This window comes from Struthio camelus, chromosome Z, assembly GCF_040807025.1.
Source record: "Struthio camelus isolate bStrCam1 chromosome Z, bStrCam1.hap1, whole genome shotgun sequence".
NCBI lineage: Eukaryota > Metazoa > Chordata > Aves > Struthioniformes > Struthionidae > Struthio > Struthio camelus.
The window spans coordinates 28,880,920-28,908,384 of NC_090982.1; the positions used below are offsets into that span (position 1 = coordinate 28,880,920).

The window sequence follows — 27,465 nt, forward strand, 5'->3', positions numbered from 1 at the left end:
TTGAATGGGGCAGGAAACCTTGAGGAAAAATACATGTTCATATAATGGAATAGTTCCTCTTGGTACAAATGTGCAAGAGAATGAAATTAGGTTTGCATGGATACCGCAATCTTGGAGGTACTAGAGGAGTTTCATACACTCAGTTCAAATAGAAATAGACAAAAGATTTCATACTAAATATAACTTTGATGAAAAATACCAACTCCTACAATGTAGTAAATTTAGAAAAATTAGTTTTCTAAAGCTGCATTTTAGTTATTAAAAAACCTCTACTTTAACCAAATTTTTAATTTTTATACACAAAAAATGACCACATTTAAGCAGAGAATATATTTTTCAACATTTATATTATTTAGCTTCTTTTCATACTTCCATTCTGTTTTGACAATTAATCAAGTTTGCACATGATACAAAAACTAAGAAAGTGATAAAACAAGAAGATGACATTTCGCTGAAACCAATTTAGATTGTTTGGCTCTAGCATACAAGCAAATGGAGTATGCTCCAATATGACCAAATGAAAAAACAATCTAGGGAGAAGGAGGGAAAAAAAGTCTCTATTCTAGGGAGCAGCAATTCAAACAAACTTGGAAATCACATCATGTGGGCAGCCAGCCATGACTTTCCAACACTGAGCTTGCAAAAGCTAATTTGACTCTTGGAAGTAAAGTCAAAGAGCACCAGAGTGGCAGCAGCAGAGAACATTCTCTGGTTTGACATGGATGGCACTGCTACAGGAACTCCACATCCATTCTGGAGTCTAGAAGCCAAGGACAATACTGGATCAGACCAAAGGTCCTTCTATTGCAGTGTTCAGCAGCGCCCAAGGGGTATGTCTAGGGAAAAGGAAGACTGAGAGTTGATCTCTAGAAGACTGAGAGGTGATCTCATCAGTGTGTACAAGTATCTGAAGGGAGGTTGTCGAGAGGATGGGGCCGGACTCTTCTCCGTGGTGCCCAGCGACAGGACAAGAGGCAACGGGCACAAACTGAAACACAGGAAGGTCCATCTGAACATAAGGAAAAACTTCTTTCCTGTGAGGCTGACTGAGCACTGGGACAGGTTGCCCAGGGAGGCTGTGGAGTCTCCTTCCCTGGAGATATTCAGAAGCCATCTGGACGCGATCCTGGGAAATATGCTCTAGGTGACCCTGCTTGAGCAGGGGGGTTGGACTAGATGATCTCCAGAGATCCCTTCCAACCTCAACCATTCTGTGATTCTGTAAAGAGTACAAGCACATACAATGCTTCTGTGAGCATATGCAATACTCAGAGTACCTTCCCAGTCTCCAACCATTTCCAGTTCAGTGACTGCATGATCGATATGTGTTTTTAGTGTATTTAATAACCCTCATGAGATTTCTTTTCCATGAACGTGGACTACCACTTGCAACATCCTAAAGCAAGTCTAAAGCTTGACAAACGATCTGTGAAGAACCACCACCTTTTGGTTTGAATCTTCCTCTTCACAGTTTCGTTTGCTGCCCTGCAGGTCTTAACAAAATAAAGACCAGCTCAACCTCTTTTCACTTGCTCCATGCTACTCATGGTTTTGTAGACTTCTGTCATAACCCTCTCACCTGTTTTCCAGACTGAAGTCACTTCCTGAGTGACTTCCCTTGATCAACTATTTGATAGCTTTGTTCATCATCAGTGCCTTCTTTTCCAAGCCTACTATGTGGTTTTAGAGATAGGCAGCCAGAGCATCACACAGTATTCAAAGGTTTGAGCAAGCTGAGGATTACACAGTGGCAGAGAGATCTCTATTTCTTTTCTAAAAAATTGATTTCTATTTTCATTGACATTGATTGAATGCTGAACTGACATTTTCATGGAATAATCTATTAAGACCCCAAAATATCACTCCTAGCAACAGTCAGAGCCCATCATTTTGTGCAAAGTCTGGATTTTTCTCCTCATATGCCTCACTTAACTTCTCTTTACACTGAATTTCATCTGCCATTTTATTGCCCACTCACAGGGCTCTCAGGTAATTGTTTCTTTTCTGCCCTCATCTTTACTACCCAATAACTTGGAGAGTGCTCAAAGAAAAGCTGCAAGAGTGGTGAAAGGCACAGAACTCCAGTCTAGAAAAGGGAGACTGCTGCCCAGGAGACTGCTGATGGAGGCAGCAAAAAGGGCTGACCTGCACTCCACTGTCACTATATTCCTTTTCATGTAGGACTGCTGAGCAGGGAAGGGATAAAGGTGACAAATAATCTATTTCCTTATTTGCACTACTGTCTGCTACTTGTACAATATCCTTGTGCTACTTCAGGATGCTGCTCAAGATAAAAGATAGAGGTGAGCTTTCACTGGTGTTTTGAATTCACCACCAAGAGGAGACAAATCAGAGATACAGAAGTCTACAGCTGGCATGGCACACTGAGGTGAGAAAGTCAGGGACACAGAGGAAGATCACAGCTGAGTTGCTCACGGTGCCATAAGGGTGAGAAGCACTTTTCCAAGGGATGGACCTTACTCTGAAGCTGCTGAGAGGCACACGTTCCCCTGCCATACCCTGGCCTTGGTACACCCTCCCCGTTGCTCTGCCTTGTACGGGAGATTTAGGCTGCAGGCAACATAGGTAATTCCTAGGTAGGGAGCAGTGATGAAAAATAGGCTATTTCTCACAAATAAAGGAGCTACTGTCCACAAATAAAGGAGCTACTGTCAGCACCCTACCTTGACATCATCCACTAAGCCCATTAAGCGCTCTGTGTGACAAAAACCAGTCAGGGAAGTGAAAAGGAGCTCCAAGAGAACAAGGAACACACAGACCATTGCCATGCAGGAATGCTCCTTGCTCTCCCAACCAAAGCAGAGAGCTAAGAGTTTCCCAGCTGCTTTGTGCCCATCCAAGGCAGGCATCACGTCATCCTGAGGCCAGGGAAAAAGCTGTTCCTGGATCAGTCACTTGGTCTTCCCCACAGACTTGAATTTTACCTTATGCTGTGGAGGAGCTTGGAACTGATTCTGATTAAAGGACTGGAAAACATGCCCTGTACATGTCTTCATAAAAAAATTGAACTATTAAGGGATCAAAGAGAATATGCACAAGTAACTCAATCGCTCTCAGTGCAGAACAAGAAGTAACAGATGACTCTTCAAGATAACCAGCAAATATATAATAACATCCAAATGCTGACAGTGGAAGCTGGGCACAGAACAGAACAAGGTGCCAAAAATTTTCCACCCACTCTTATGAGAGTATCAGGACACTGGTCTGATACTAAGAACTGAAATAAATTTACTCTTCCTGTGATTTTTGTTTTATTTTATTTTGAATTGGAGCATAACTTTTAGAAAACCAGCCAAGCTGGAATATATGCAAGAAAGTCCTATGGTCCATGTTGTACAGCAAATCAGACCAAAAAAATCACAGTACTGGCTCTCTACTACACCAGTCTAAATGTTATGCTATTGCTACAGCATGTCTTTGTGCCAAGTACTTTTTGTCATCATATTTGCATGGCATAACAAAAAAACAGTAGTGAGCTTCTCAATGCTTTTAAGAAATGCTGTCTCTTGGAATTCAGCACGTGTTATGTTCCATGTTTTAATTTAATTTGCTCTTAGCATGGACACAGGGTAGAAGCCAGCAGAACAGGGCAATTATGAGCATATATATAGCACCAAAAGGAAAAGGAAATATTCAGGACTTTAACAAAGGACAACTAGGAATAATATATTAATTTCTACAGTACTGAGTTTTATTTACTTTTATAATTCCTACTCCTCTTTCTAGTTCATTTTTTTCCTCCCCTGTTCTCTTTGGATTTCTTATACCTCTATCTTAAACTTCCCTGAGTGCTTTCTGATCCTTTTTGCTTCCTTTATTGCAACCGTTTTTTTCTATACAAGAATACTTTAAGATTCCCTGGGGTGACAAGGATTAGTCTTGAAAATTCCTTTAGTTTTTGTCTGTTGTTTGATTTAGGGAAAAGAGGAAATAGCAAAGTCTTTTCTGCATAGTCATTCTACCAATAATGAAGTTTTTCTACTAATAAAGTAAAATATGTTTTTTCCTTTTCTCAACACACTTGTTAGTTCAGTTTACTACATAGTTTACTACATAAAGTAATATTCTCTCTATTTAAAAAAAATGAAACAAACCAAAACCCACAAACATGTAGCGATAGAGGAAAAATTCCTATTAGGAAGAATGGTAATGACAAGGAATACAAATATTTTACCACACTTGCAGGTTATATTTTTCTGAACGAAGTATCGGCATGTGAAAGTGCACCTTCTGAATTCCAGCTTCCTCCTTGACTGACCTCCCACAATCCACAGTTAGAACGTTTCCGGCAGAAATACATCTGAGCCTGAATTGGTTAATGCTAATTTCCAACAAATTGACCAACTGTGTGTTAATGCAGAACACAGATAATGCAAAAATCTTTTTCTCCCAAGCAGTCTTAACACATAAATTGCATATGAAAAGATCAAGGAATGCTCTTTTTAAATTTGGATAAATGTTTATAAAATAATTGATATAGGTATTTCATGAGTTGGATAACATTTTTAATACACTCTAAACATGTTTAAAATCTAACATTTGGTTAAAAAGATATGAGTAAAATAAGCAAAATCAGCTAAAAGCAAATATACCATTTCAATAGTAACAAATCAAATCAGAGCCTGGAAAGCAGCCATTAGTTACTTCTTTTGCCACAGACTGTACTGTCTATATACACACCGCACAACGCTATACTAGGTATTCCTCCTCCAGAAGTTAGACTTGGTAAACCAAATTCAGTTGTACACATGCATCAAATATTCCAGGATCGTAAGTTTCTACTATTAAAGTGTTGACTTTCATTTTAGTCTCAGGACAAAAAGAGCTTTATAGCTTTGATTAATCACCATAGCTATTTTAAGCAAATCGGCAATCATGAGCAGTGTCTAAAATGCACAAACATCCTGCCATTACTGTGGCTGCTCTCAGCACCCAGGTTCTCCAAGATATTTAGGCACTTAAACTCCCATGTTTGAATTCAAGTTATGAATAGAGTAATTATCAAAACAGTCATTTCCACAAATCTCAGGTCTCATCAGGACAGCTGGTGTTGACCCAGCTGTCTGACTATTTTCCTTACTATGTCACAATAGAGCCTTAGGATTTGCACTCTCAGAAGGATATCCAGATCATATTTCTACCTGCACATCGATATTGCCTGAGCTCAGGAATCACTTTCACCCCACTGGAGCTGTTTGACTGTGCCACTATCCAATAAAAAGAGGCAGATGAAAGCTTTGGGAGGTCAGGTCTGCAAATACCAAAAGGGCCTGTCAGGTCTCTCCAGAGACAGGAACACTCCAGTGCCTTTTGGACTACCTATCTTACAGACTATCTCTTCCTACAGTGCTCAGAGGACTCTCTGCTACACCACCTTCCAGGCTGAGCTAGAAACCCTCCTCTTTTCCTGAAGATTGTCTCTTATCCCGTTAGCCATTCGTCTCACTTTATTCGCAGAGACTGCCTTTCATTCGTGTTATCACACATGGTTTGAATGCACAAATAAAGTGCTGAAATACTCGGACACTTGTGTGTAAATGCAAGAGCTGATGAGAAATTCTGCTTGCGCAGTTGGCAGAACGCTCACAGACTATGTCAGAGTGTTCTCACTGTGAGAACATGGACAAATAAATACTGCTGAGTGCATACCAGTCACTGTCAGTGCTGCAGCGCTCTTCATGCTCTTTCAGGTAATTATGCCAAAAGGCCATTATGAGCTTGTGTTACTGCAGCTCCCCTCTCAGGAGAGATTTGGTAATGCATCCAGCTTTTAGGCACGCTTTTTAAAGCGCTGGCCATTACTCTGTTTATATAATCAAACTGGCACACTGTATTCAACCAAACAATCCCTACCATTACAGACACCATCTTCGCAGCTTCCTCTGACTTGTACAGCTAGACTTCCATTTTCAAAGTGTGCCTGCCAGTTCCCACAATTTTTCACAAGAGGTTTCAGGTAACATTTTCTGAAAGTGTACTTCACATTGGAAGAAATGTTCTGAAATTTTAAAATTTCAGAACATGTCTAGAACTTTAGGCATCTAAATATGAACTGCAGGTGTAGCAATAACCAGAATTTAAGCAAAAGTGATTTTCAAAAGAGTGGCAGAGAAACTTAGTCCCAGCATAAGATTCAAAAACCAAATCTAATTCCCAAATAAACATAAATTGTCTTTAGCATTTCCAGTATAGATTTTTGTTTTACCAAACCTACTCATAGGGCTATGCTAGAGAAACCAAATCTGACTTGAAGGCATTCCCTATAAATTCATCAGTTCCTTAAATCCCACAAATAGCTGCACGTATTATTATAGCTCTCTATATCCTCAACTTCTTCCTTTTTATGTGAATTCCCTACAGACTATCTATATTTATTCTACTCTTGCTTTGAAATCTGTTATACACTGTAACCTTGTGGTAGATTAGCCAATTATACTATATACTTGTTTTTTTCCTAAGAATTAGGGTTTTTCAAACTGTACACACAAAAACTCACTGCTCAGCAAGAATTAATTCAGGCTTTCTCCCTGCTATTATACACCTACCAAGCATGACATATTCTACACCATTGCAGATTTTCAGTAGGAAATTAAGGTGACGAAAAACAAGTGATAGAAAGAGAGCTTTGCCATTTTAAAAGGTACTGATCTTTGGTTCAGGCTTCCCTCTCCCACAAGCTGCCAATCTGTGCACTCCTGGCTTGCTTTCCTCCTCCTCCTATCCCCAGCCTTCTTGCCCTCAGGAAAGCTAAATTCACAATGAACACCACTATCCAGAATTTTATGAGGCAGAGAGAACAGTGGTTGCATATACAAATCCTTAATTTATTGGCCTTAATTTACTGTACTTCTGTTGCTCTATGGACAAGTAAGTAAAAAATGTTTTAAATGTCAGAGCAATCCAAATCGCTGTTTTACACAAGCTAGTAGGACCTTGATAGACTTTGTAATTGACAGCTACAGAACACAACACTTAGAGTTGTCCAAACCTCAAAAATAGATAACACAGTTAATGTCCTCTTGTCTAGAAAAGGGACATTCAGTCCCGCTTCACTAGGGGAGCCTCCAGGCCGCATGTCAGCAGTGCGCCCTCCAGACAGCAGCAGGTTTTTTCAATGCGTCTAAACTCATCTCCTAGTCAAACGCTGAGGCTGTGGAAATGGCTCAGAAGAAAAACCAACTGACCACATGCAAAGAGACATTCAGTCAAAGAGCAGCATTTTATGTCCTAAAAAGTGCTGCTTATCTTTCCCTGGAAAAAGGTCAGATAAACGGGCTTGCTGACCAGCATCACTATCAGGTTGTGTGGAACCAGTTTATTCAAAGTAAGAATATCTAAATTAAATTCATGAAAAGTGCTATGTGTATCACGTTTCAATACATGTAAAGAAAAAAACAGAGTAAAAAAACAGCACCATGCTGTTTGCTAGGAAATAGACTAACACTAAAAGCACTTTGTCATTATGGCAAATTTATTCCAAAGAATAATTTTGTCGGCAGATCATAAATTCACAAAACGTGTCACAGATTTTAGCACTATGAAAAGAGCAGGCCTAGAGGAGTTTTCTAGCCGCTTCCCTTTCTGAAGTGGCTTTTTCATTTTTAACATGACAGCAGATGCTGATTTAAGTGATTTTGGCTGAGTTGCTACTAATTGGTCTTTTCATCTGCCATTAATTTATTTGTCTTCTTGTTCATTAAAATATTTAATTGCAGCAGCATAGAAATTTGCCAATTTTCCCTTATAAAAATACCCTTTAAACTTCCCTTAAAAATTCCTTAAATTTTCCATTGCAAGGAGTTAGTCTGATACTATTGTAAATATTTCTATAAGATAAAACTTAATGTCTTTCTTCTCAGAAAGAAGGTTTTTCAACTGCACACACATACTCATTTCTTTGTCAATAAAAGCAAAGTATGTAGGGAAGACTGCACAATGAAACTTCATTCACTGGAAAAAGTTGTTAGCAAAAACAGTCTTACAGTCTTTCACACAGAGAACACATCTTTAATACAACTAGCTGTGTGCACATATCAAAAGCCTCCAGCTACGACACATTTTCATCTCTCTTCCTCTTAGAGCTGATCCAATCCGTCTCCTGATGGCAAATCAGAAAAGGCAGAACCTTACACTGTTTTTAACAGTTAGCTTCCAAAAGCCATGACAAATCATATAAAAACGACGATTCATAGTTGTCTCCTGCTTCAGAGTCATTTTTTCCTCATCCTACCGACCAAGGGCTCTGAAAGATGAACTCCAGCTAAATTTATTGTGACAATTACAGGTGCAAATTTGCCAGACTGAACTTGGGCAGCAAAGCCAAAGGCATGGGTTTCCCATGCTGACTCTGATACAGAAGCAGCAACTTCCGATAGAGAGGCTCATACTCAGCCACAGCAGCCTTTGTTCAGTGACCTTGTTTCAGTTTCTAAAACAAAGTTCTACTATTTTTCATCTTTCTAGCTCTCAGTACAAAGAATAAGGGAACTAGACTCTGCTCCATCTTGTGCATCGTTAATAGATTTGTTTACTAATCTTCATTTAATTTCAGTTGCCAATAAATGATGCCTTTGCAGCCACAAAGAAGGCAATAGAATTAGTCAGCTGTTATGAAGGAAAGAGTATGGGGAGCAGAAAGCATGTTTGGTCTGCAGAATATTAAAATCTACTCTAAAAAGCCAAAGATTGTTAACCTCTTGTATATATAAATATATATATATATATTTATGTATGTCTGTTTTTCAGCAACTCTACTATTACACTTCTGGTCAAACTTTCAGATTTATGAAAATACAGGCTCAACTACGGTTGAGAGAAATTTTAATGTTTGTCACCATGAAGCCGGTATCCATCAGCTTTGCTCTTCTGCAAGAGAGCAGCATTTAAAATGTGTGTGCTTGTTCGTATTTCTAGAGGAAATACACTCCTTCTACAAAAGGGATTAATGCAACTGAAGACCAGGACTTCAGAAATTAAAAATCAATGTTAAAGGAAATACAAATATATTCAGATGAGAAAAAACTCAATTTAGACATCTAACTAGGTCAATTCAGCCTGAACTTCCTTAAAAATCTTTTACATACACATACATACACAATCCTTCATCAATCCTTCATTTCTCTGCCACAAACCTTAACTGTGTATATTTTTTAAGATATACTTTTTCTTCCTTTACGCTCTTCTGCTTGTAATATTGTTCAAGTTGTTTACATTATTTATCTTAAAACATTCAAAATACACTCTAGTAATTAGTGCAAAAAAATGGAAAGCTTATCTCTATGTTCCTGATAGGATAAACCATCTCCCCTACTGCAAGAGACTAAAATCCTCCATGAAAATACACAGAATTTAAACATACTGATGAAAAAAAAAAAAAAAAGGGGGTGGGAGGGGTTGTGAAAAAAATTAGAAGGAAAATTCTATTAGGTTTCTGGTAACTCTTAAGGAGCTTAAAGGTAAAGAAATGTCTGAAGATTTCTAAGCAACAGTTGATTATTTAGAATGACAAACAAATACAGCAGTTTCACCAGAAAAGAGACAAAGTAGGTAGGTGGAGGTTGTGTGTTAAGAACACCCAAAGCATGCCAATATTGCTTTTGTACCTAGATCTTTCTAAGAATTATTTAGGAAGGAACTCTGCCCATGACACTGAGTTTACCAAAGAGGAGGAGGAAGGAAAAAAGAATGGCTCTAAATGTGGAGAAAGCCAATCAGTTGTACTTTACTTAAAGTCAATGGACCAATGCAAACAATGATGCAAACAACTTCTCCTATATACAGAGAGAATAAGTAAATAAAGTAAATTCCAGCATTCACTTCATCAGTAAAACATCAGGCTAGAGAAACATGTAAGTTTTTAAAGTAAGAAGCAGCCATGGTCCGTATATTTATAGTAGTACACTCCTACAGGTCTCCCTATAGACAATAATGCTAATTACTAACTATTATTAACATACACTTGTACTATAACTTAAACCAGAATGTGACTTCCACCATTCAAGGGAGTGGTATTACTTGGAAACAGTTCCATTAGTGGTCTGGCAATTTTTAAACACAGTAAAGCATACTGAAATCTTTGGAGTACATAAAAAAAATTCCCTCAAACTTATCCCATATATTCTTATGTCAACAAACATGCATACAACCCACAACCAAACACATGCACAGCCTATGTGTGGGAAGAAGGAAGGGAAGGTGGTAGTCTGAGAAGTGGAAAAGTTTCTTCCTGACTTCCAAGTAGTGAGCTGTTAATTCAGTATGAATATGATTTATACTTGTTCATGTAAAACAGCACACAAGTAAATCCCCCAAAGCAGATACGTGCATCTTGCTCTTTAGAATTAGGCAACACTCTTACTCAAAAAATAACTTCCTTATCCTCTTCCCCTCCCACAGAAAGATGCATCTAATCAAAATATAAAACACTGTGCTATGTGGCAACAGAACTAGCAAGACCTGAGGGATGCATTAGTTGCCTGCAGGAAACACCTGCTGCCATCCTACACACCACCGAGTACTGAGATCCTGGCAGATGAAGGCTAGCAGACAATACATAAAATCTAAGACAAACTTATGCCCTTGCAGGGAGCAAGCTGAAGATCAGATATCGTATGCCTAGGTGTCTGCACATATGACGCTACATGCTAATATGTGGGCAGTTAAATCACTCCCTGGTTTCCCATAGCTATGTTTTGTGACCAACTGAACCACAGTTCCTGTAGTAGGCACTTCGAAAGGAGCGTCTCATCTGTTGATTCTCTGCTTCTACCTCAATTGCAGTAGTCGGAGAAGCTCTCTCCTTTACTTATTTTTACCTGTCTAGCAGCACTGAGCTTGGTGAAGCTAGAAATTTCATTTTTTTCACTTCAACCTCTTTGTTGAATTCAACTGAAAACAGATAGAAGGTCAAAAGACAGATAAAAATAGCCTGGTCACATAGGTGTCATTTCCTTGGGAAAGCAAGTTGAAATTTCTATTCAGGAATACCTAGATTCAGACTTTGTGCTTTAACCCAAGATTTAACATGTCTATTATGAATGAGCATGCAATATATTTTGGAATGTTTTGAATTAGTATCTCTATTAAAGTAAACTGCTAAAAATACATCAAGATTGCCTGTAAATTCCAATCCTTTCTCACCTGCATTAATGCTAGCACAATTACTGAAGTAGAAAATCTTTAAAGTTAAGTTTGATTGTAAGAAAAAGGTACTTCTAAGAGCATAAAATAGGTCACAGTCGGATCACTCTTAACATAAAGCATCTACCATGAGTAATGGTTTCTCTACTAAGGTTTAAAATTTGCAGAAAGGGAAGAATTATGTTTTGCTATATTCCACATCAACTGCAACCATCCAAAGAATCAACCAGAAACTATTCTTTACTTTGTTTTCCATTTGCCCCAGTTTCATGGGTTCCTTCAGTAATTCCTAAGTCACATCCTACCATCCTTGGCTTTTTGCATTGCACTTTTTTTGAGGTAGCAAATTACCTGTCCTGTAAAATTCATTTTTGGCGGTGTAGTACTTCTTTTTGTCAGACTAATGTTAATTTTGCTACGACTAACACTCATACCAGGGAAAATCTGTAAGATCCAAAGATAGTAGTTTATTACTAATGAAAAGCAAACAATGTTTTGAAGATACAACACGAGGATTTCTTTCCAAATTTTTTTTTTTTTTTTTTTTACAGTACTCTGTTTTCTCTTTAGAAAAAAAAAATCATTGTTCATATTGCCATAAAGGTCTGCTGTTAATTGCAAACATATGTACTGTCATCTTACCAGGGTATTTTAAAAAGCAAAGCAATCCACAACAACTGGACTGCATTCCAATTTTACGATCCTCATGGTAAACAGTTATATTAAAAAGATCTTCCCAGCAGGCTAAGAGTGTGTGTGTATACCTAAACATATATACACACATATAAACACATGCACATAAATATTTTAATGCAAATAAGTTGAAACTTCTAATGTCATATGTGGAGAAAGGAAGGAGAGTGATTTACATAGGCTATAGGATAGATGTTAGCTCAGAAGTGAAGGGAAAGGTTTTGGTGAACTAGTATTCTAAAATGCATCCAGTGTAGTCAAGGCTTAGCTTGTTTCTCCCATACATTTACGATAGCGCAAAATGAATCTAGTCCAGCAAATTGTGACTGACTAGCAGATTTAAGAAACTCAGAAATATTTTTAAAGCTGCCTTTGAAGACTGATACATATTCACAAATGGAATGTTATAACCTTGCTTCCTCCAACATCATCCAATCTTTTCCTCCTTTTATTTCAAGTTTTTTTTTTCTCCATTCCCTTTGACTGTAAGTTGATGAAAAAATTTTGGGGCAAGCAAAAGAGCTTTTATTACCTCTCAGCTATCAACTGATTTCTCATTTCTCTCCTCACATGTGCACTCCCCCTTCCATTTATTCCCACTTTCAAACCTTAACATTCACAGTAGCTCAATCACAATTTCCCAGAGAAGCCAAGAGACAGGCTGCCATTAACTTCAGGCGTGCTTTTTGACTGTTCCTATTACGGTATGGAAAGCACAAGTGATGCTGTACTCTAACTAGATATCCAACCAATACTCAGTTTTGTACAGTTTCCATCTCATGTCGTTGCAAAACTGACATACAGACAATAAATGTGCATTCTTTTCAGTTAGTTCGCCTCTAGCAACAAGTTTCATGGTCTTAAATAGCACAAAAATCATTTCAAATAATAGATACATCCCAAAAATCTACATAAACCATGAAAAAAGCAGTGCTCAGAATGAGTAGGCAAAAATACATCTGTTAAAGAGAATGAAGAAAAAATATATACTTTTGATAATTTTCAATCCTCAGGGCATTACTGTTACATAAACAACATTATGTTACATAAACAATACTATGGCCTTTTTCATTTTTTTAATTAGTCTTTTTGCCTTTTGAAGTAAAATAAGTAAAGCTTAAATAAGCAAGCACAATAAATATTCTTTTCACATGCCATTTGTTTTGTAATAATTTTTTAGAAATGTAACTTAATATATTTTAATTTATCAACAGGTGTCAGGAATTCTTTAATTTCAATTTTCATGATTGGAAGTTGCCTCCTATGCTGCAACGTACGTTAAGTGCCAAAGCAAAATTTTTAAATTGATAACAGAAGTAGTATTGAACCAAAAATCTGAGTAAATTGTAAGAAAAAAGAAATAAGAAAAATATTCAAATACCATTTACAAATGATATCCTCGATATTCCCATTAAAGTAACATTATATTCCCTGGGGTTCAAACAGTACTATAATTATTCCTTGAATAACTAGGTTCCTAATCATCTGCAGAATTTAGGCTTAAAATATACCCCAAATATGCCATGATACCTTTCAACTCCAAACTGAAGATGGGACAAAGTATGCAAAAGAGCATACAATCTCAGTTAGGAAGAAAACTGCCTGCCCAGAAAAAGTACTCCTAAAATAAGATAAATGTCAGGCATACATTTTTTACACATGTACATATATATGCACACATACACACATATATACACACGTGTGTGCGTATATACACATACATACATGTACATATAGTGCATGTGTGTGTGTATACATTTACATAGATGAGCAGCTTGTCCAAGCAGCTAAACCAAAACCAAATCAACCAACAAAACAACCACCACCCAAAACCATACCCACCTTAATGTGGCACAGTCCACGGCAGTTAGAAACTGTTCGGCACTTGTAGGAACTCAGATTATGTATTTAAATACTTGTATCTGACAATAGCCACAAGAAACCTCTTTAAAGACCTTCTATAAAGCTTGCTTTTATTTCCAAACATTAAGAGGTGTATTTGGACGTTATGTCCATTCATAAGTTACAGATTTGCACAGATGTCATATTTACAGGGAAGAGATACTCAGCACAGAACGATCTGTTCTCTGCTACAAAAAACCCCACTACATCAAGAGATATTCAGCAGCCTCAGAATTTCAGGGCCCAGAGAGGAGAAAATCTGAACCAGTCAAAGAACAAACTGGAAACAAGAAAAGCAGAAGAGTTATTAGAAGGGCCACAGGAAAAGGAATCCTTCAAGGAACAGAAGGGCTGTCAGGGAGAAAAATTGAGATAATGAGGCACAGAGGAGCACACTGGACACTTCAGTGTGATCACTGGACACACTGCTACAACACAGTTATGACACCAGAATCACAATTCCTCTGTGCTTACACCTAAAATGCGAACCATGGTGTTTACCACTGTTCCTGTTAACTGTTTAGCATTACCTGCTTTGCAAGCTTTTAATGAAAGGCAATTATACAATTGATAACACTTTACATTCTATTCATCACCTCAACGAAAGATTAAAATATAGTTGTTTCCTACGAAGTGACTGGAACTATATGTGGTTATTATCAAATTGTGTCTCGAGTTTATCATTGTATAAGCAGAATGATTGCTTTCTATCTGTCACCAAAGCTGAGCTGGCCAAACTGGGTTCTTCTCACTTAGTACTATTACCTTTAATAACGAAACACCAGACCAAATTCTGCCTTTCACCAACAGCTATAATAGCATTATAATCTCCTAAATCTGAAGACACTGCCATCACAGCTGTTGTCAAGAAAACGATAAGGCCAGAACACTGTGTTATGGGCTGATGAGACGGAAAGACTCCAGCTCGACTCTCAGACACCAGAATGAGAAAAACCTGGCTGCTGAGTAAGTCTTTTTATATTAGTCTTAATGGGATGAAGGAGAAAAACAAAACCCAAAAACTCAGTAAGAGACAATGCAAATGCATTTCTACAAGTACATTCTGATTATCATTGTTTTTCATGATAGCCCACATATCTGAATTAGGATGTCCAAAAAATTAAAAAATAAGAAGCATATTCACAGATCTATTTTCCATTTCTGTAAGCTCCTTCTTCCCAAGAAGCTAGAAGTATTTTTATGAAGAAAAGTTTATTAACCCTGAGAATATTCTTCCTATGTAGGAATGAATTATTCTAATACCTTGGTTCTCTCAAATCCAACTTTGTTTTTGCTGGCACTACGTGTTCTTTGTATGATTAAAACAACCACCACCATCAGTTTTGCAACCCTTTATTTTATCCAGCAAACTATCTTTTATCCTTTTCTCTAGCCCAAACAGAATGTACTGTATAAATCAATTTAAATAATCAAAGAAGCCTAATCACAACTTTTATATCCTCCATGGGTGATGGTATTTTTTGACAAAAAGTATGATGTCAACTATGTTTTCCTCATATCACTTCAAAAAATGAATAAATTTTATTAAGTTCTGCCTTGACGAATCTTCCCTATTGCAACACCAAAACTTAGCCATCTGCAGCTCCCTCTCAAGTTAAACAAACGTCCCAATAATTTGCTTTACATATTCTGCATGATACTTGAGCAAATAAACACTTTTTAGAACATGACAAGCCTTAAAAACTGAGCTACATTCCAACCTCCCTCCCCCTAAAGAACACCTCCTAAAATGTAACTGAATGACATATACATTCAAACTAAAAAAAGTTGGAAAAGGCATTCTACATTTTCAGGCTAGTAAGTGCCTAAAGGTTATAAAAGGGCCCCAAGTGGTATGTTTCTATGTATACCAGCATCCAACAGATCTGACGTCTTTCTATAAGACTTCTAAAGTTCTTCAATTTGGAGCTCTGTTGACAAACCAGGCTTTGTGCATGTTACTGTCACATACAATCTATAACTCATATTTAAAATTTTGTTTTCTACGTATGACCAACTTGAAACTTTGAAATTTCTGTTTCCTTACCCAACCTCAACTTCATCCCCCCCTCACCCTGCACAGAGCCCTGTTTTCAACAGGAACCCTCCGTTGTTCCAGATAATCAGACTGTGGGGCAGGAAACTCCTTGCAGGACACGTGGATTTTTAAGGTTCTGCTGTAACAAGTTAAGACTCAAACCACTTCCGTACAAACTGAAATTTCTTGTGCTGAAACTACTACTTTCTTTGTTCCTTCTTACCTCATTCTCTTCCAATGTGTACTGTATTTTGAGAGTATCCATGGCTCTGATCATAGCTTGCATGGCAGTAAATATATTTTGGTAAACAAGTTTTGTGAAGCCTTTCCTGTCTTCTTCTGTGTAACCTGATCCATGAATAATTCTCATTTGTTTGATGAAAGTACTCTTTCCACTTTCTCCTGTGCCTGCATATGGGATTAAAAAAAAAAAAAAAAGAGGAGAAAGAGTGTAATATTTGCAGATGCTGGTGGTTGAGAATATATGTGAATATACATCTCTACAGGAATAAGGTAAACATTTTTTTTCTGTAGAATATGAAATGATGCACACCTTATCTGACCAAGTATAAGAATCATCAATAATTGTATCACTTCAGTATCATTTCTGAATTTTCTGTTTTCCATAATGTAGATTCTTTTAAACAAAATACTTGTATTTCTGGGTTTGGGAATTTTTAGTAAATGATACATAAATATGGCTTATCATACTACATCCTATTATGTTTAATCTAAGCATACTGTAAGTAGAAGTTATCTAAGAAAAAAAATCAAGAGCTGTGAGTATAAGCAAAAAAAAATTTGTAAGGATGAAGTTCTTTACTGTTGAAAGTCTACACAAAATTTATGTACCATTTACATCTTCATAGTAAAGCCTGCATTTATCCTTAGCTTAGGGGAGAATTCTATCCTTAGACTTAGTTTGGTATTTTTAATATAACTTAGTTTCATTAGAAATATGAGTTTTATATGAAAGCTGATTGAAAACATGCTAATTGAAATACTTAAAAATGCATTCATTAATGTCAGCTACTCTTTGAAACATTAATGCTATAAAAACAAAAAATTACAGATTTTATAAAGTTATGTATGATCTTACTTCAATCAAAAAATATTTTGCATGTACGTATTGCTTTAAGTTGTAGGTTATAACAATGCATTCCCTAACATTATTCAGGATTCAAGCCTTGTTTTTCTGTTTTTTCCTATTAATATTACAACAGAAGAATGTCTGTACTGACTGATATTAAGGGTCATACCTGCCCACTATCTTATTCAATCAAGTTTGTAAATGGAGGCCAAGAGATGAGCGAAAATAGGGCCAGAACATGAGATACTTCCCCACAAAACCCTCCCAGTATCCTCTGCAGCTTAGGACTTGGTTTGCTGGATGGTGCCTTTTTGGCAACCCCCCTGGATCACTCAAGAACTTAAAGCCTTGGAAACTTTTTGCATCCACAGTGTGCATCAGTGGGGAGCTCCAGAGCTCTGTACCCCGTGGCATAAAGATCTCTTTCCTTTTACGTATTTTTTGAGCTGCATTCTCCTGCCTTCCTTTCTGCTTCTTGTAGTCAATAAATCCTTTCATCCACCTTCTCCACACACATAGACCTCTATCACAGTCACATTCTGCTGTACCTTTTCTAGGTTGAACAGCCCTAACCTGCTCAGTTCAGTTCTCACAGTGGAAAAGACACCAGACTTCGATCACTCCTTTTACCATTGGTGAAGCTACCTCAATTCTGTTGCGCCTCTGAGATACAGTGAGGAGATAAAAACTTCAGACACTATCAAGAGCACGGCCTAAATATGAGTTAGTATCATAATGTTTTCTGTACTGGAAGTGAAAGAAAGAGCATGTACACTATCTAGTTCTCCATCTGCATCACTTTAGATCAATCTACAATTAGCTTTATCTGACATTTCACTGCCCATTCTCATGTTATCCTTCTGCAATTTCTAGTCATCCTTACAAAGGTGAGTAATACCTGTATCAGCAGAAAAATTTGTTTTGTGACTGCCCGACCTCTTTTTCATCTTTTCTATTATCTTCTGTAACTTTTCTGTTATTCTGCATCAGAGCTATGTGACCAAAAGAACCCATTCCTATCCCACAGAGCTTTTCTATAAGAGGGTCATGGACAACACTTTCTTATTCTTTCTCAAATAAAGGATGGTACGAGGGCAAAAATACTTATATTTTTTCCTTTAAACATTCACTGTAATCCTTAGGAAGATTAGCAATTAAATGCATTTTGGTTGAGATGTAGGATTGCCTTCATCCCTCCACTAAAACTTATTTGCTAGTAAGATAGTATTCCTATTAACAGTCTTTCCATAATTTACAGTTATTACCACTAGATGTCAGAAAATGCAGCAGCAGCACAATGAGGAAAGCTACCTTTGTTACATCTTCAGGTACAACAGAAAAGGTCAGTCCCTGCTTAATCATACTATCTCAGTACCATAGTAGGCCTTTCAGTAGGCCATTACTGAAAGATCAAGCAACTACAGTGCTCCAAACATTAACAGTAATAACAACCAAAAAAACAGATCAAAGGGTAATACATTACCATGTGTTATTTGTACATCATAGCCATTTTTCTGAAACAATTACAACTGTCATCAGTTCTTATTCTACTATCTATCTCATATAGGTCTAATGAACTTTTATATTTTGCATCACCCATTGAGGATTTTCCTTTAGTTGTAGCTGTTTCTCATTTCAGGCAATATTCTTCAACAGCCCTTCTCTAAGACATTGCTAGCACAGCTGTACTCTCTAGGCAACAGGACCTACAGTGCTCATCAGCACAAAAGCAAAGCAACTTTTTAATCAAGCTGCAAGAAATATTTTTAATACTGTTATCTGCAAAAAGAAGATTAATATAGCTGTTCTTTCAACAACTGTTATGGATTTTTTCTTTTTTAGTTTTGGCATTTTATTGGTTTACTTGAGAGAGATGGAACAGAGATATGTTGGAATACATGGAAAACAAAAGTTTCCAAAGGAATTTGTTTTAGTAAAATGCTGGTGTTTTATTACCTATCACAGCCTTCAGATAGGCAGTCCTGGCATGCAAGCTTTAAAGACGTCAGCGTAAATATGACTGAAATATAATTCAGTTTAAATAAAAAAGCATGCACACAAAAAACAACAACAAAACACTTTTCCACTGCCAGCAGAACCCTTATTTTTGAGGGGAAAACACACTGATTAATCCATGTTGAATTTTTGGCTTATTTTTGATACAAGTGAGAAAAACAGTCCTATCACATTACAGCAGTGCCCTCTACTAATGTTTGAGTTGAATAAAAATCATTGTGAAACTGTTACCTTTACTTTCATAGTTATGTAACTATGCTCCAAAATTAAGTTTAAACCTAAAGCAAAGGCAGTTTTGTTTGTTTTTTTAAGGAAAGAGAGTAAGACATTTCATCACAAAAGGTAAAAAAAAAAAAAAAAAAAAAAGATAAAAAGAGCATATAATACAGAAGGAAAAGCCTACAGATTCCAGACACATGGAAGAAGTCAGACCACTTTTAACTTTTAAACAAAGATGTTTTGTTCCAAGCACCACACACAGCAAAGGTAGGCTGGCAGAGATGGGGCCAGGTTTGAAGAGATAATCTGTAATCCAAGCTACAATTCTTCCCTGTATGTATCAGTTTTTGTTTGTTTGTTTTATTCTTAAGGAAATTAAGGTTAGTGGGTTTTGTTGCCCTACTTGATCTAATTTATATCTACCTACAACAAAGGCAAACTGCCTATTCAAGTGATGTAAATATATGAGTACTGAACAGAACCACTCTATTTCACCCTTCGACCTTTCACAATGCTGAAAATGTGGTTGATTTAAATGCTTTGTGCTCCCTACCCTGACCTTAAGTAGAGTGCACAGTCTTCCCTCTGTATTCTTCCTTCGAGCAACTCCACATGTGCCGAGCCACATCTCTTGTCTTAAACCCAGAATACAGGCTCTCTGTGCAAAGCCAACAATACATGCTCTTTGTTTCTCGGTTCCCATTAACTGTCTAACAAATCTTCAGGGTTCATTAGCTTAAAATGAAACAAGGCTTTCAAAGCACATCTTGACAGAACATCATTTCAAAACATGTTAAAAAGTGACAGGGCTTTCAAGAAGAGTTTGAATGTGAAGTAGTTGTGCCAGTGTGCATACTTGCGAGATATTAAGGCAAAGATAAATTGCATTTCAGGAAGGAATTGCATACATAATCAGATTTGGACTGAATATCTTTTCAATTAAGATAGTTGGAAAACAAATGGAAAACTACACATCGGGATTTTTAGTGTTAAGACTTAAGATGGTGGGGCTTAAGAAAATGGAGCACACTTGACTTTTAACGTTAGGAATAATAAAAATTTGCAATAGGATAATAAAAAGTAGGTAATCTGGAAAGTAATGTAATAGAACAATAAAATACTGACTTATTATATACTTCGGAGTTATATAATCGCATTTTAATGCCTATCATTAAAGAAGCATTAGAGAATGGGGGGCATTAAAATGCGATTATATACCTCCAAGGTGTAGGAATTACCTTTTTACAAGTAAGTCAAAAAGAGCTATTTTGGTGAAAAATACATGCAGAGTGCATTTCTACTCCTCAGTGACATTTGCGGTAAGCGCTTGTCCAGAAAATATTTAGCACATTTATATTCAGGAAATGATTTGTTGAATCATTAGTGCTAAAACATCAAGGACATACTCTATTGACTTGGTAAAGAGACAGAATCTTTTCAAAAGGTGAGATGTAAATACACAAGCTAAGTGTAACGTATTCATCCTCCTTCCAGTCACTTCAAGCCTTCATTCTTTTCTCTGCTTTCAACTGCTGACTGCTACATAGGTAAGTTGTTACCTACCCGAATCCACTTTCTCAGTTAAAAGAAATATTAGAATTTAGTAGATCAATTCAAGAAATAAAGCGTTATCTTTGTTTCTTTTAACCATTGTCTCTTTCATCCTTACCTCCTCCTTTGCCTGTCAGCTTCATTTTCCAAGTCTAATGCCTCAATTCTTCAAGGAAAAAACAACTTAGAGAAAACAAAAAAAATTCAGTGCTCTCTTATTCTCCTCTAAGTCATACTGGCTCATAAGTTGTCTCTGCAACTTTATTATGCCAGTAAACAGACTGAATACAGCCATACCAAGACTAGGAGGCTGTAAATGGTACGGAGAGAACAAAGCTACCTATTTTTGCTAACATCACCATGACCACCATTAAGGACAGCTCAATGACAGCTTCGGCACAAGCAATAAAGTCTCCTGGAAACCCTGGAGCAGTTTGAGCAGCTGAACTGCACTGAGATCTGGGTTGCTCTCTCATCTCCTTTGCTAGGTCTTAAGCTGCAGTGATATCAAAAATGACAGTGCATTCACATCTGTTTCTATACATTAATAGATGTAGGCTAGTTAACAGGTCAGTGTTTCCTCTGTTGGTACATGACAGGGGGTTTCATCACTCCTGCTTGGGCAGCCCCACTAAGATGCAGCTGACCCTTGGTTAGTGTTTGTGGAGCTGACAAAGGCTGAGTCACTGGATATTGGCACAAGCAAGCCTCCTGCTCCCAGCAGGAGCAGAAGAAATCTGTATTGCCTTCCCAGTTGTCAAGCATGATAAACATGATGAAGTCACCAAAATGCCACAGGTAAAACAAACAAACAAACAAAAAAGCTGCCTGCAATGCCCAAAGAGATTTGAACAGGCTACAGGAAAATAAATAAATAAAGACAAAAAGCAAGCACACTTATCAGGTATCTGAAAAACAGCATTATGATCTAATTCTGCCTTTCCTCTTGCAAAACTGAATATAACAGATCAAAATGTGGGTGCTACATCACTGCTGATATTACCAGTGACAAGCATTAGTTCAGCATCAGTAAGGTCTCTTAGTTAGAAGTAAGGGCCAAGGTCATAAAAATAACATTTGATAGCATCCTCACATCTGAATCTAGTATTAAACTTCTTCCCCAGTTACCAGAGCTATCTTTGGAGAAGGCTTACTAATAGCATCAAATTTATAGCTATAGTTGAGACTTTTTAACTCTGTAGCCAGTATGACTTTGAAGCCTCTAGGAGCATTTAAATGCTGCGCCAAGTTTTTGACTCTTTGTAAAAGGAAATAAGCAAAATTAACAAAAATAGTGATTTCATAGAAAAAAAGCAATCATGAGAAAAACTGTATCAACATTTAGTAATTACATTAAGAGCTTTGCTGCCTGCATGAAAACTAAATTGAATTTAAAACAGCATCTGCAATATTTTGTAAGACAGTTCTTGAGAGCTGTTCAGCCAACAGAAGGGAATATATTTCTGCAACTGTAGGATTTACAGTTGATATAAAAAACCAAATGGTGCTGGTGTACAAATGGCTTTCAAGTAAATAATCCTGACTCACTGAAAATTTAAAAGGCTAGAGCAACAGAAGCTTAGGTTTGAAAACAAAAGAAGTAGAAAAAATATAGGGAACAAAACCTTATTTATTTCAAGGGAGGGGACTTGAAGCAGCAGAAAGGAAATTCTTCAGATTTATGAGCAACAAAAATCTCTAGAGTCATTAAGTAATCTAGGAGGATTACTCTGCCTATTCTGTTAACTTCTTTCACAGAGGTACCATATTAAATGCTGAAATTAGCCTCACAATATAATGCACATAGTTACATGAAAACAAAACCACAACCGTTCCTACTACTAAAAGGCAGACACAAGACAGCATTTTTAACAGCCTGGGAAAAAGCCAAAGCACATTTCATCTGTCAGACTCATACACAGTTAGCTCTTGTTTTCCAACAGATACATAACTGAAAAGTGAAATTTTTTTTCGCTTCTCTTCTTCAGTTACCACCTATTTACATTCCAAAGACTTGTGCCAAGCAATATTTTTAAGTGTTATGTGCTTCTTTTTCATTAGCAATACAAACAAATAACTAAGAAATACATACATAAAAATAAAAAGATATACATTTGGAAAGAAAAAGAAAATCAGCCGTTCCTTCAAGACACTCCATCCATTTTCTCTAGGATTCAAAACCAGTTTCCAAAGCTGTTACCAGGGAAACAGCTCTCATTCATTCTACAATCCTACATATTAAAAGCACATATTGGTAACTTTCCTTCTGCTGATGACATGGAACATGATTAAGAGTTTTGCAGTTTCCAAAGTTAAATTAGCATAAGGAGAAGCTCAAAACATATTCAATAATCACCATCAAAAGCTCTGTAAAGAAAAAAAGATACATTTTTTAAATTATCTCTAAGGTCATACGCATTTCACTGAATCCCTGCTCCTGCACTGGCCACTGATTTGACACCTACACAACCACATTATTTCAATTTTTCTTTCTGCTACCAAGTATAAATTTGGAGGTGGCAATGTGTCTGCAAATGAACCACAGTACAAAAAAGCCTAAATACATAAATAATATTTTGTAGAGGAACAATTAGATAAAGAACTCCACAACAGAAGTTCCACAGATCGCTCTGGTCTTCTGTGCTATAAAAATGCACAGAAGTATGATTAAATATTTTTCAACACAATTAAAATACATTCAAGGATCAAGTTAGACTTGATTCCATTACATTAAGTCATTCTGAACACCTTCCAAAAAAAACCCCAAAACCAAAAAAACACAAAACAAACAAACAAACAAAACACATACACAACACACACACACTTGAGCAAACTTAGTATCTAGAGTCAAACCTTACATTCTCTGGTTGCAATTCTGCAAGTCTTCACTGATGAAATACAAGGCTTTGTAACACAATTCATAAGCTTAACATGCAAAAGATACTACAATATAACGTGAAGCTGATAGTGGAGAACAATGTCGATGCTAAAAATATTAATTTTCTTAACTTTATTAAATAAATAGAAACAGAGATCACAGGGGACAATATGTAATTATCGACATGAGCGTGTTTGCATCTAGCAGCAAATAGAAGCAGCTGCGTTCTAATGAAAGAAAAATAAAACGGTCTGTGAAATTTGTGTACTCATTCATATTGGTAGATGGTTCTTTCGCACTATACACAGATTTACAAGGAAAAAAACTTTCTATATTGCATGTATGTTTGCATGTGTACGTGTTGTGTGTGTAGATATGCTATAAAACTGACAGTACCACTAGACCGGTTTGAAACGGGAAATAGAAGAACTTTTCAGGAAAAACTTGTCATCTAGTATATGATTAAGACATTAGCTCAGCTTCTCAAAATTACATTCCTGAAATGCAAATGTATTTTGATTGTGTTGAAAAATACATTTAATCATGCTTCCTTGGATAATATTTTCATAGCAGTAAAATTGTTTGTGTTCAGCATTTCCTATAACAAATCAAACTAAGCTATACATGTACATAAGGAGATTCTACACAAAGCGTACAACTCATTTACACAGAATTAAAGATACTATTTAAAAAAACCTCTTTTAATGACAGAGGACTGAAAGCAAACTCCAGAACATTTCTGCAACTGTGAAAGTTACATATCCAATGAATAGAATGCTGAGTCTGAAACTGTAATGGCTGACACTTTTCAGTGTGACAAATGTGTAAAGCTTCTTATCCTATAAGGACATACTTGAGAAACTTCCAGCTCAGTTTTTTTCTCCTGCATCAGTGTCACTCCGTAGTAATTCATTAAAGTCAGCTGAATTAATCCTCTGAAAAATGCTATCATAAAAGGGCTGTAAGCACACAACTTACACTAGTCCTCATGGATTTGCATAGTAATGAAAAGTTCTAAATACTCCCTTCAGCTAAGCTCCTCTTTTTAGTAAGCAAGCTAGAGCAACCTGCCTGTTTCCTTACTTGTCCTCCCAAACTTAATGACTCCATTTCGATCCAAATTCACTACTTTAGCTGATTCTCGGGTTTTTAAACCATAACGAATACCTCACTCAGGAATGATACATTCATTTTAGTAATCAACGTTCATGAGAGGTTAGTGCTTTAGAGAACTCATACAGTAGTCTCATTCTATTCCTAATTCACTGCCATGGAATACATCTTTCCTATAGAATACAGGCTGCCCACTTCAAACTCCAGCCAACTCAGCAACTCAGGCTCTCAGTAGATGCACAAGCCATCTCCATTAGTGGACATGTCCTAACCCAGCTTTTAGCAGCTTTGGTTATGGAACAGATATCCTTGGTAAACTTGCGCTGCATCTGCACCAAAAAGGCACCACAGCTCAAGCAGAGATGACCACGTAAATAGCCCTGTCTGTAGCCCTACCTTGTCACTTACTGTGAGACAACTGGGAAAGGGAATGATTGATTATTTGCCACTCCCGAGTCCTTCCCTGCATCTAAGAAATCATGCAAGTGTCCTGTTTTAGACCACCACCTTACTTTAAAAGCTTACCATTTTAGTTCAAGTGCCTTTTCCAGTTCAATTCATAAAACAATGAAAGCTGCTGCTAGCGAACAGTGAAATGTCAGTACTAGATAGCATCAGTAACAGGCTGAAGCCTTGCTCAATGCTGTAAAATAGAAAGCCAACTCTGTATAGACACACATTTATACAGGCAAAGCTCCTCCATCAGGGATAGCAGCAGTAGCTGTTTCAGACAACATTCATATGTTGCAACCACTGATTTTAAACTGCTTGCAACATACACACAAATCGAACACAGGCTTTCCAGAACGTTTCCTCAGTTCTTGTTGCCAAGTACCTTACTGCTTTGGCTACAGTTCCTGAGCGTATTGCAGGTGACTTCAGCAGAAATAACCTTACCACATGAATGTAATGAACTCAGAGACATGCCCATTTACAAATAACACATGCCTGCAAAATCCAGAAAGGTATATTCAGACATTACAGAAAGATATCAGATTTGCTGTTACCTCCTTAAAAATGTACCTACTCTATGAGCAAATTTAGAATTGCATTAAAATTCTCAGGAAACACTCTTCTGGAAGCCAGTACACACACATTTGTTTTAAACTATGAAGGGCCACAAAGTGTGCCTAGGCATGGAGATGATGTTGTGTAACAAACCCCAGGATGTGCGTGTCCCTTCACAGCAAACTCACCCTGTAAAAGGCCACATCCTGCCTTTGACATACGTGGCTGTCTCCTACTCACTTCAAAAGGAATTCAGTCTCTCCAGTGATGGACAGGATATAGACTTACGTGTCTGTAAATATTTTAAGAAAGTGGAAGTCTGAAAATTCATCTTTCACCGAGAAACACCATGCTAAATGGGAGGTAGGACAATATGAAAATTTATAGTTCACCTAGCCCTCACCCCAGACTTTCTTATTCCTGCAGATACTGTCAAATCAAATGACAGGAAGTAAGTTTCCACCTGAAGCATGCTATACCTTTCGTGACTACAAAGTATAAGGAGAGATGCAAAATAGGGCAAATAATCATTAAAAAAAAAAAGATAACACACACATGCTAGGGTTACATAATTTTTTATCATTAAAGACTAGCATTGAATGAGAAGGCTCAGTTATAGTGTATAAAATAGCTAATACTGCTGTTGATTAATGTCTTGTCATTCAAAAGTAACCCTTCAAAAGTTCTTTGGTTCAGAAGTCCCCAGAGCAGAAATCTGGATACAAGTGTGACACAGGAACCTAGAGAGATGCCAACAAAAACCTCTTTCAATGCTAAGAAAAGCAGCTTGCTTTTATCACTACATGTAAAATGAAAACAAGTCAGTCAAACTACTGCTAGCAAGGGTCTGCCATGCAGTAATATGATTTGAGGAGAAACATTTGTTCCTCCAAATGCAAAGGAGAAAAAGAAAGTAAATAACACACTGAGCAACTGATGGAGTGCTGTCCCTGAGCCCACTTTCTCCCCCCACCTTCACACTCTCTCAGATTCCCTTTCTCTTCATCTATCCTCTATTCCTCCCCAGCCCTACCTATCTCTCACACTTTGTCCTCCTGACCTCTGTCTAGTTTGCTTCCCACCCCTCTTCCTTCGTTCTTCAGTTTAGCTAGTATTTTTGGAAATCGACTTCACAAAAATCAAAGTAGGCAACAAATAAATAGCCAGAAGTTAACAGAGATTTCTGTATTATATTCTATTCTTCCTACTCTTCACCTGTCTTCTTTGCTGAGACTATTTTTTTTTTTTGGATCAGTAGGTTTCTGACTCCATTTTTGTGCAATCCTTCAGGCAATAATATATTACAAATTAATACGAAATCCCAGAGAAAGAACTGCATTATAAAAAAGGCACAAAATAAAATTGCTATAATTAAAACAAACACATTTAAAACTATGCAGATTTGTATATTATGTAGGCCAGCTTCTTCAGCCTATCAAAATCGCAATGTATCTGAACATTTAACAGGATGTCTTTGCTGTGGCTTTGTCGTACAACAGGTCCAATACACAGCAAATCATTTTCCACAATCAGTTCTAACGTTGCTCTTCAAACCGCAGCATCAAACAAAAATTATAGTCTCACCAGCTCATTGCCAGAGAAATTGACACCAGTGGTCCTGATATAGCTCTCTGCACTCCCAAAATCCTGCTTCAACAGTGTTCAGTGGAACAAGTGCAAAGAGACAGCTTCCTTTCCTATAATTTTCACCTGAGCTCTTTATAGTGTATTACATTTTTTTGGCTACCAAGAAAACAAACAATCTGTGTTCCAGTATTCTTGCAGTTAATTAAACAC

The 27,465-nt window shown here is 37.0% G+C and overlaps 1 protein-coding gene across 3 annotated transcripts in view; it reads right to left on the reverse strand.

Annotated features, from left to right (window-relative positions):
• The window catches only part of LOC104143891 (guanine nucleotide-binding protein subunit alpha-14), an 88,027-nt gene that overhangs the window by 31,751 nt on the left and 28,811 nt on the right, over positions 1-27,465 (reverse strand). For 2 of the 3 annotated variants that reach the window (XM_068926780.1, XM_068926782.1), the window contains one exon: positions 16,017-16,201. In XM_068926780.1, the coding sequence (XP_068782881.1) occupies positions 16,017-16,201 (185 nt within the window). Of the gene's footprint in view, positions 1-16,016; positions 16,202-20,787; positions 21,048-27,465 lie in introns of those variants that run through there. The other variant, XM_068926781.1, reaches the window with a different exon arrangement.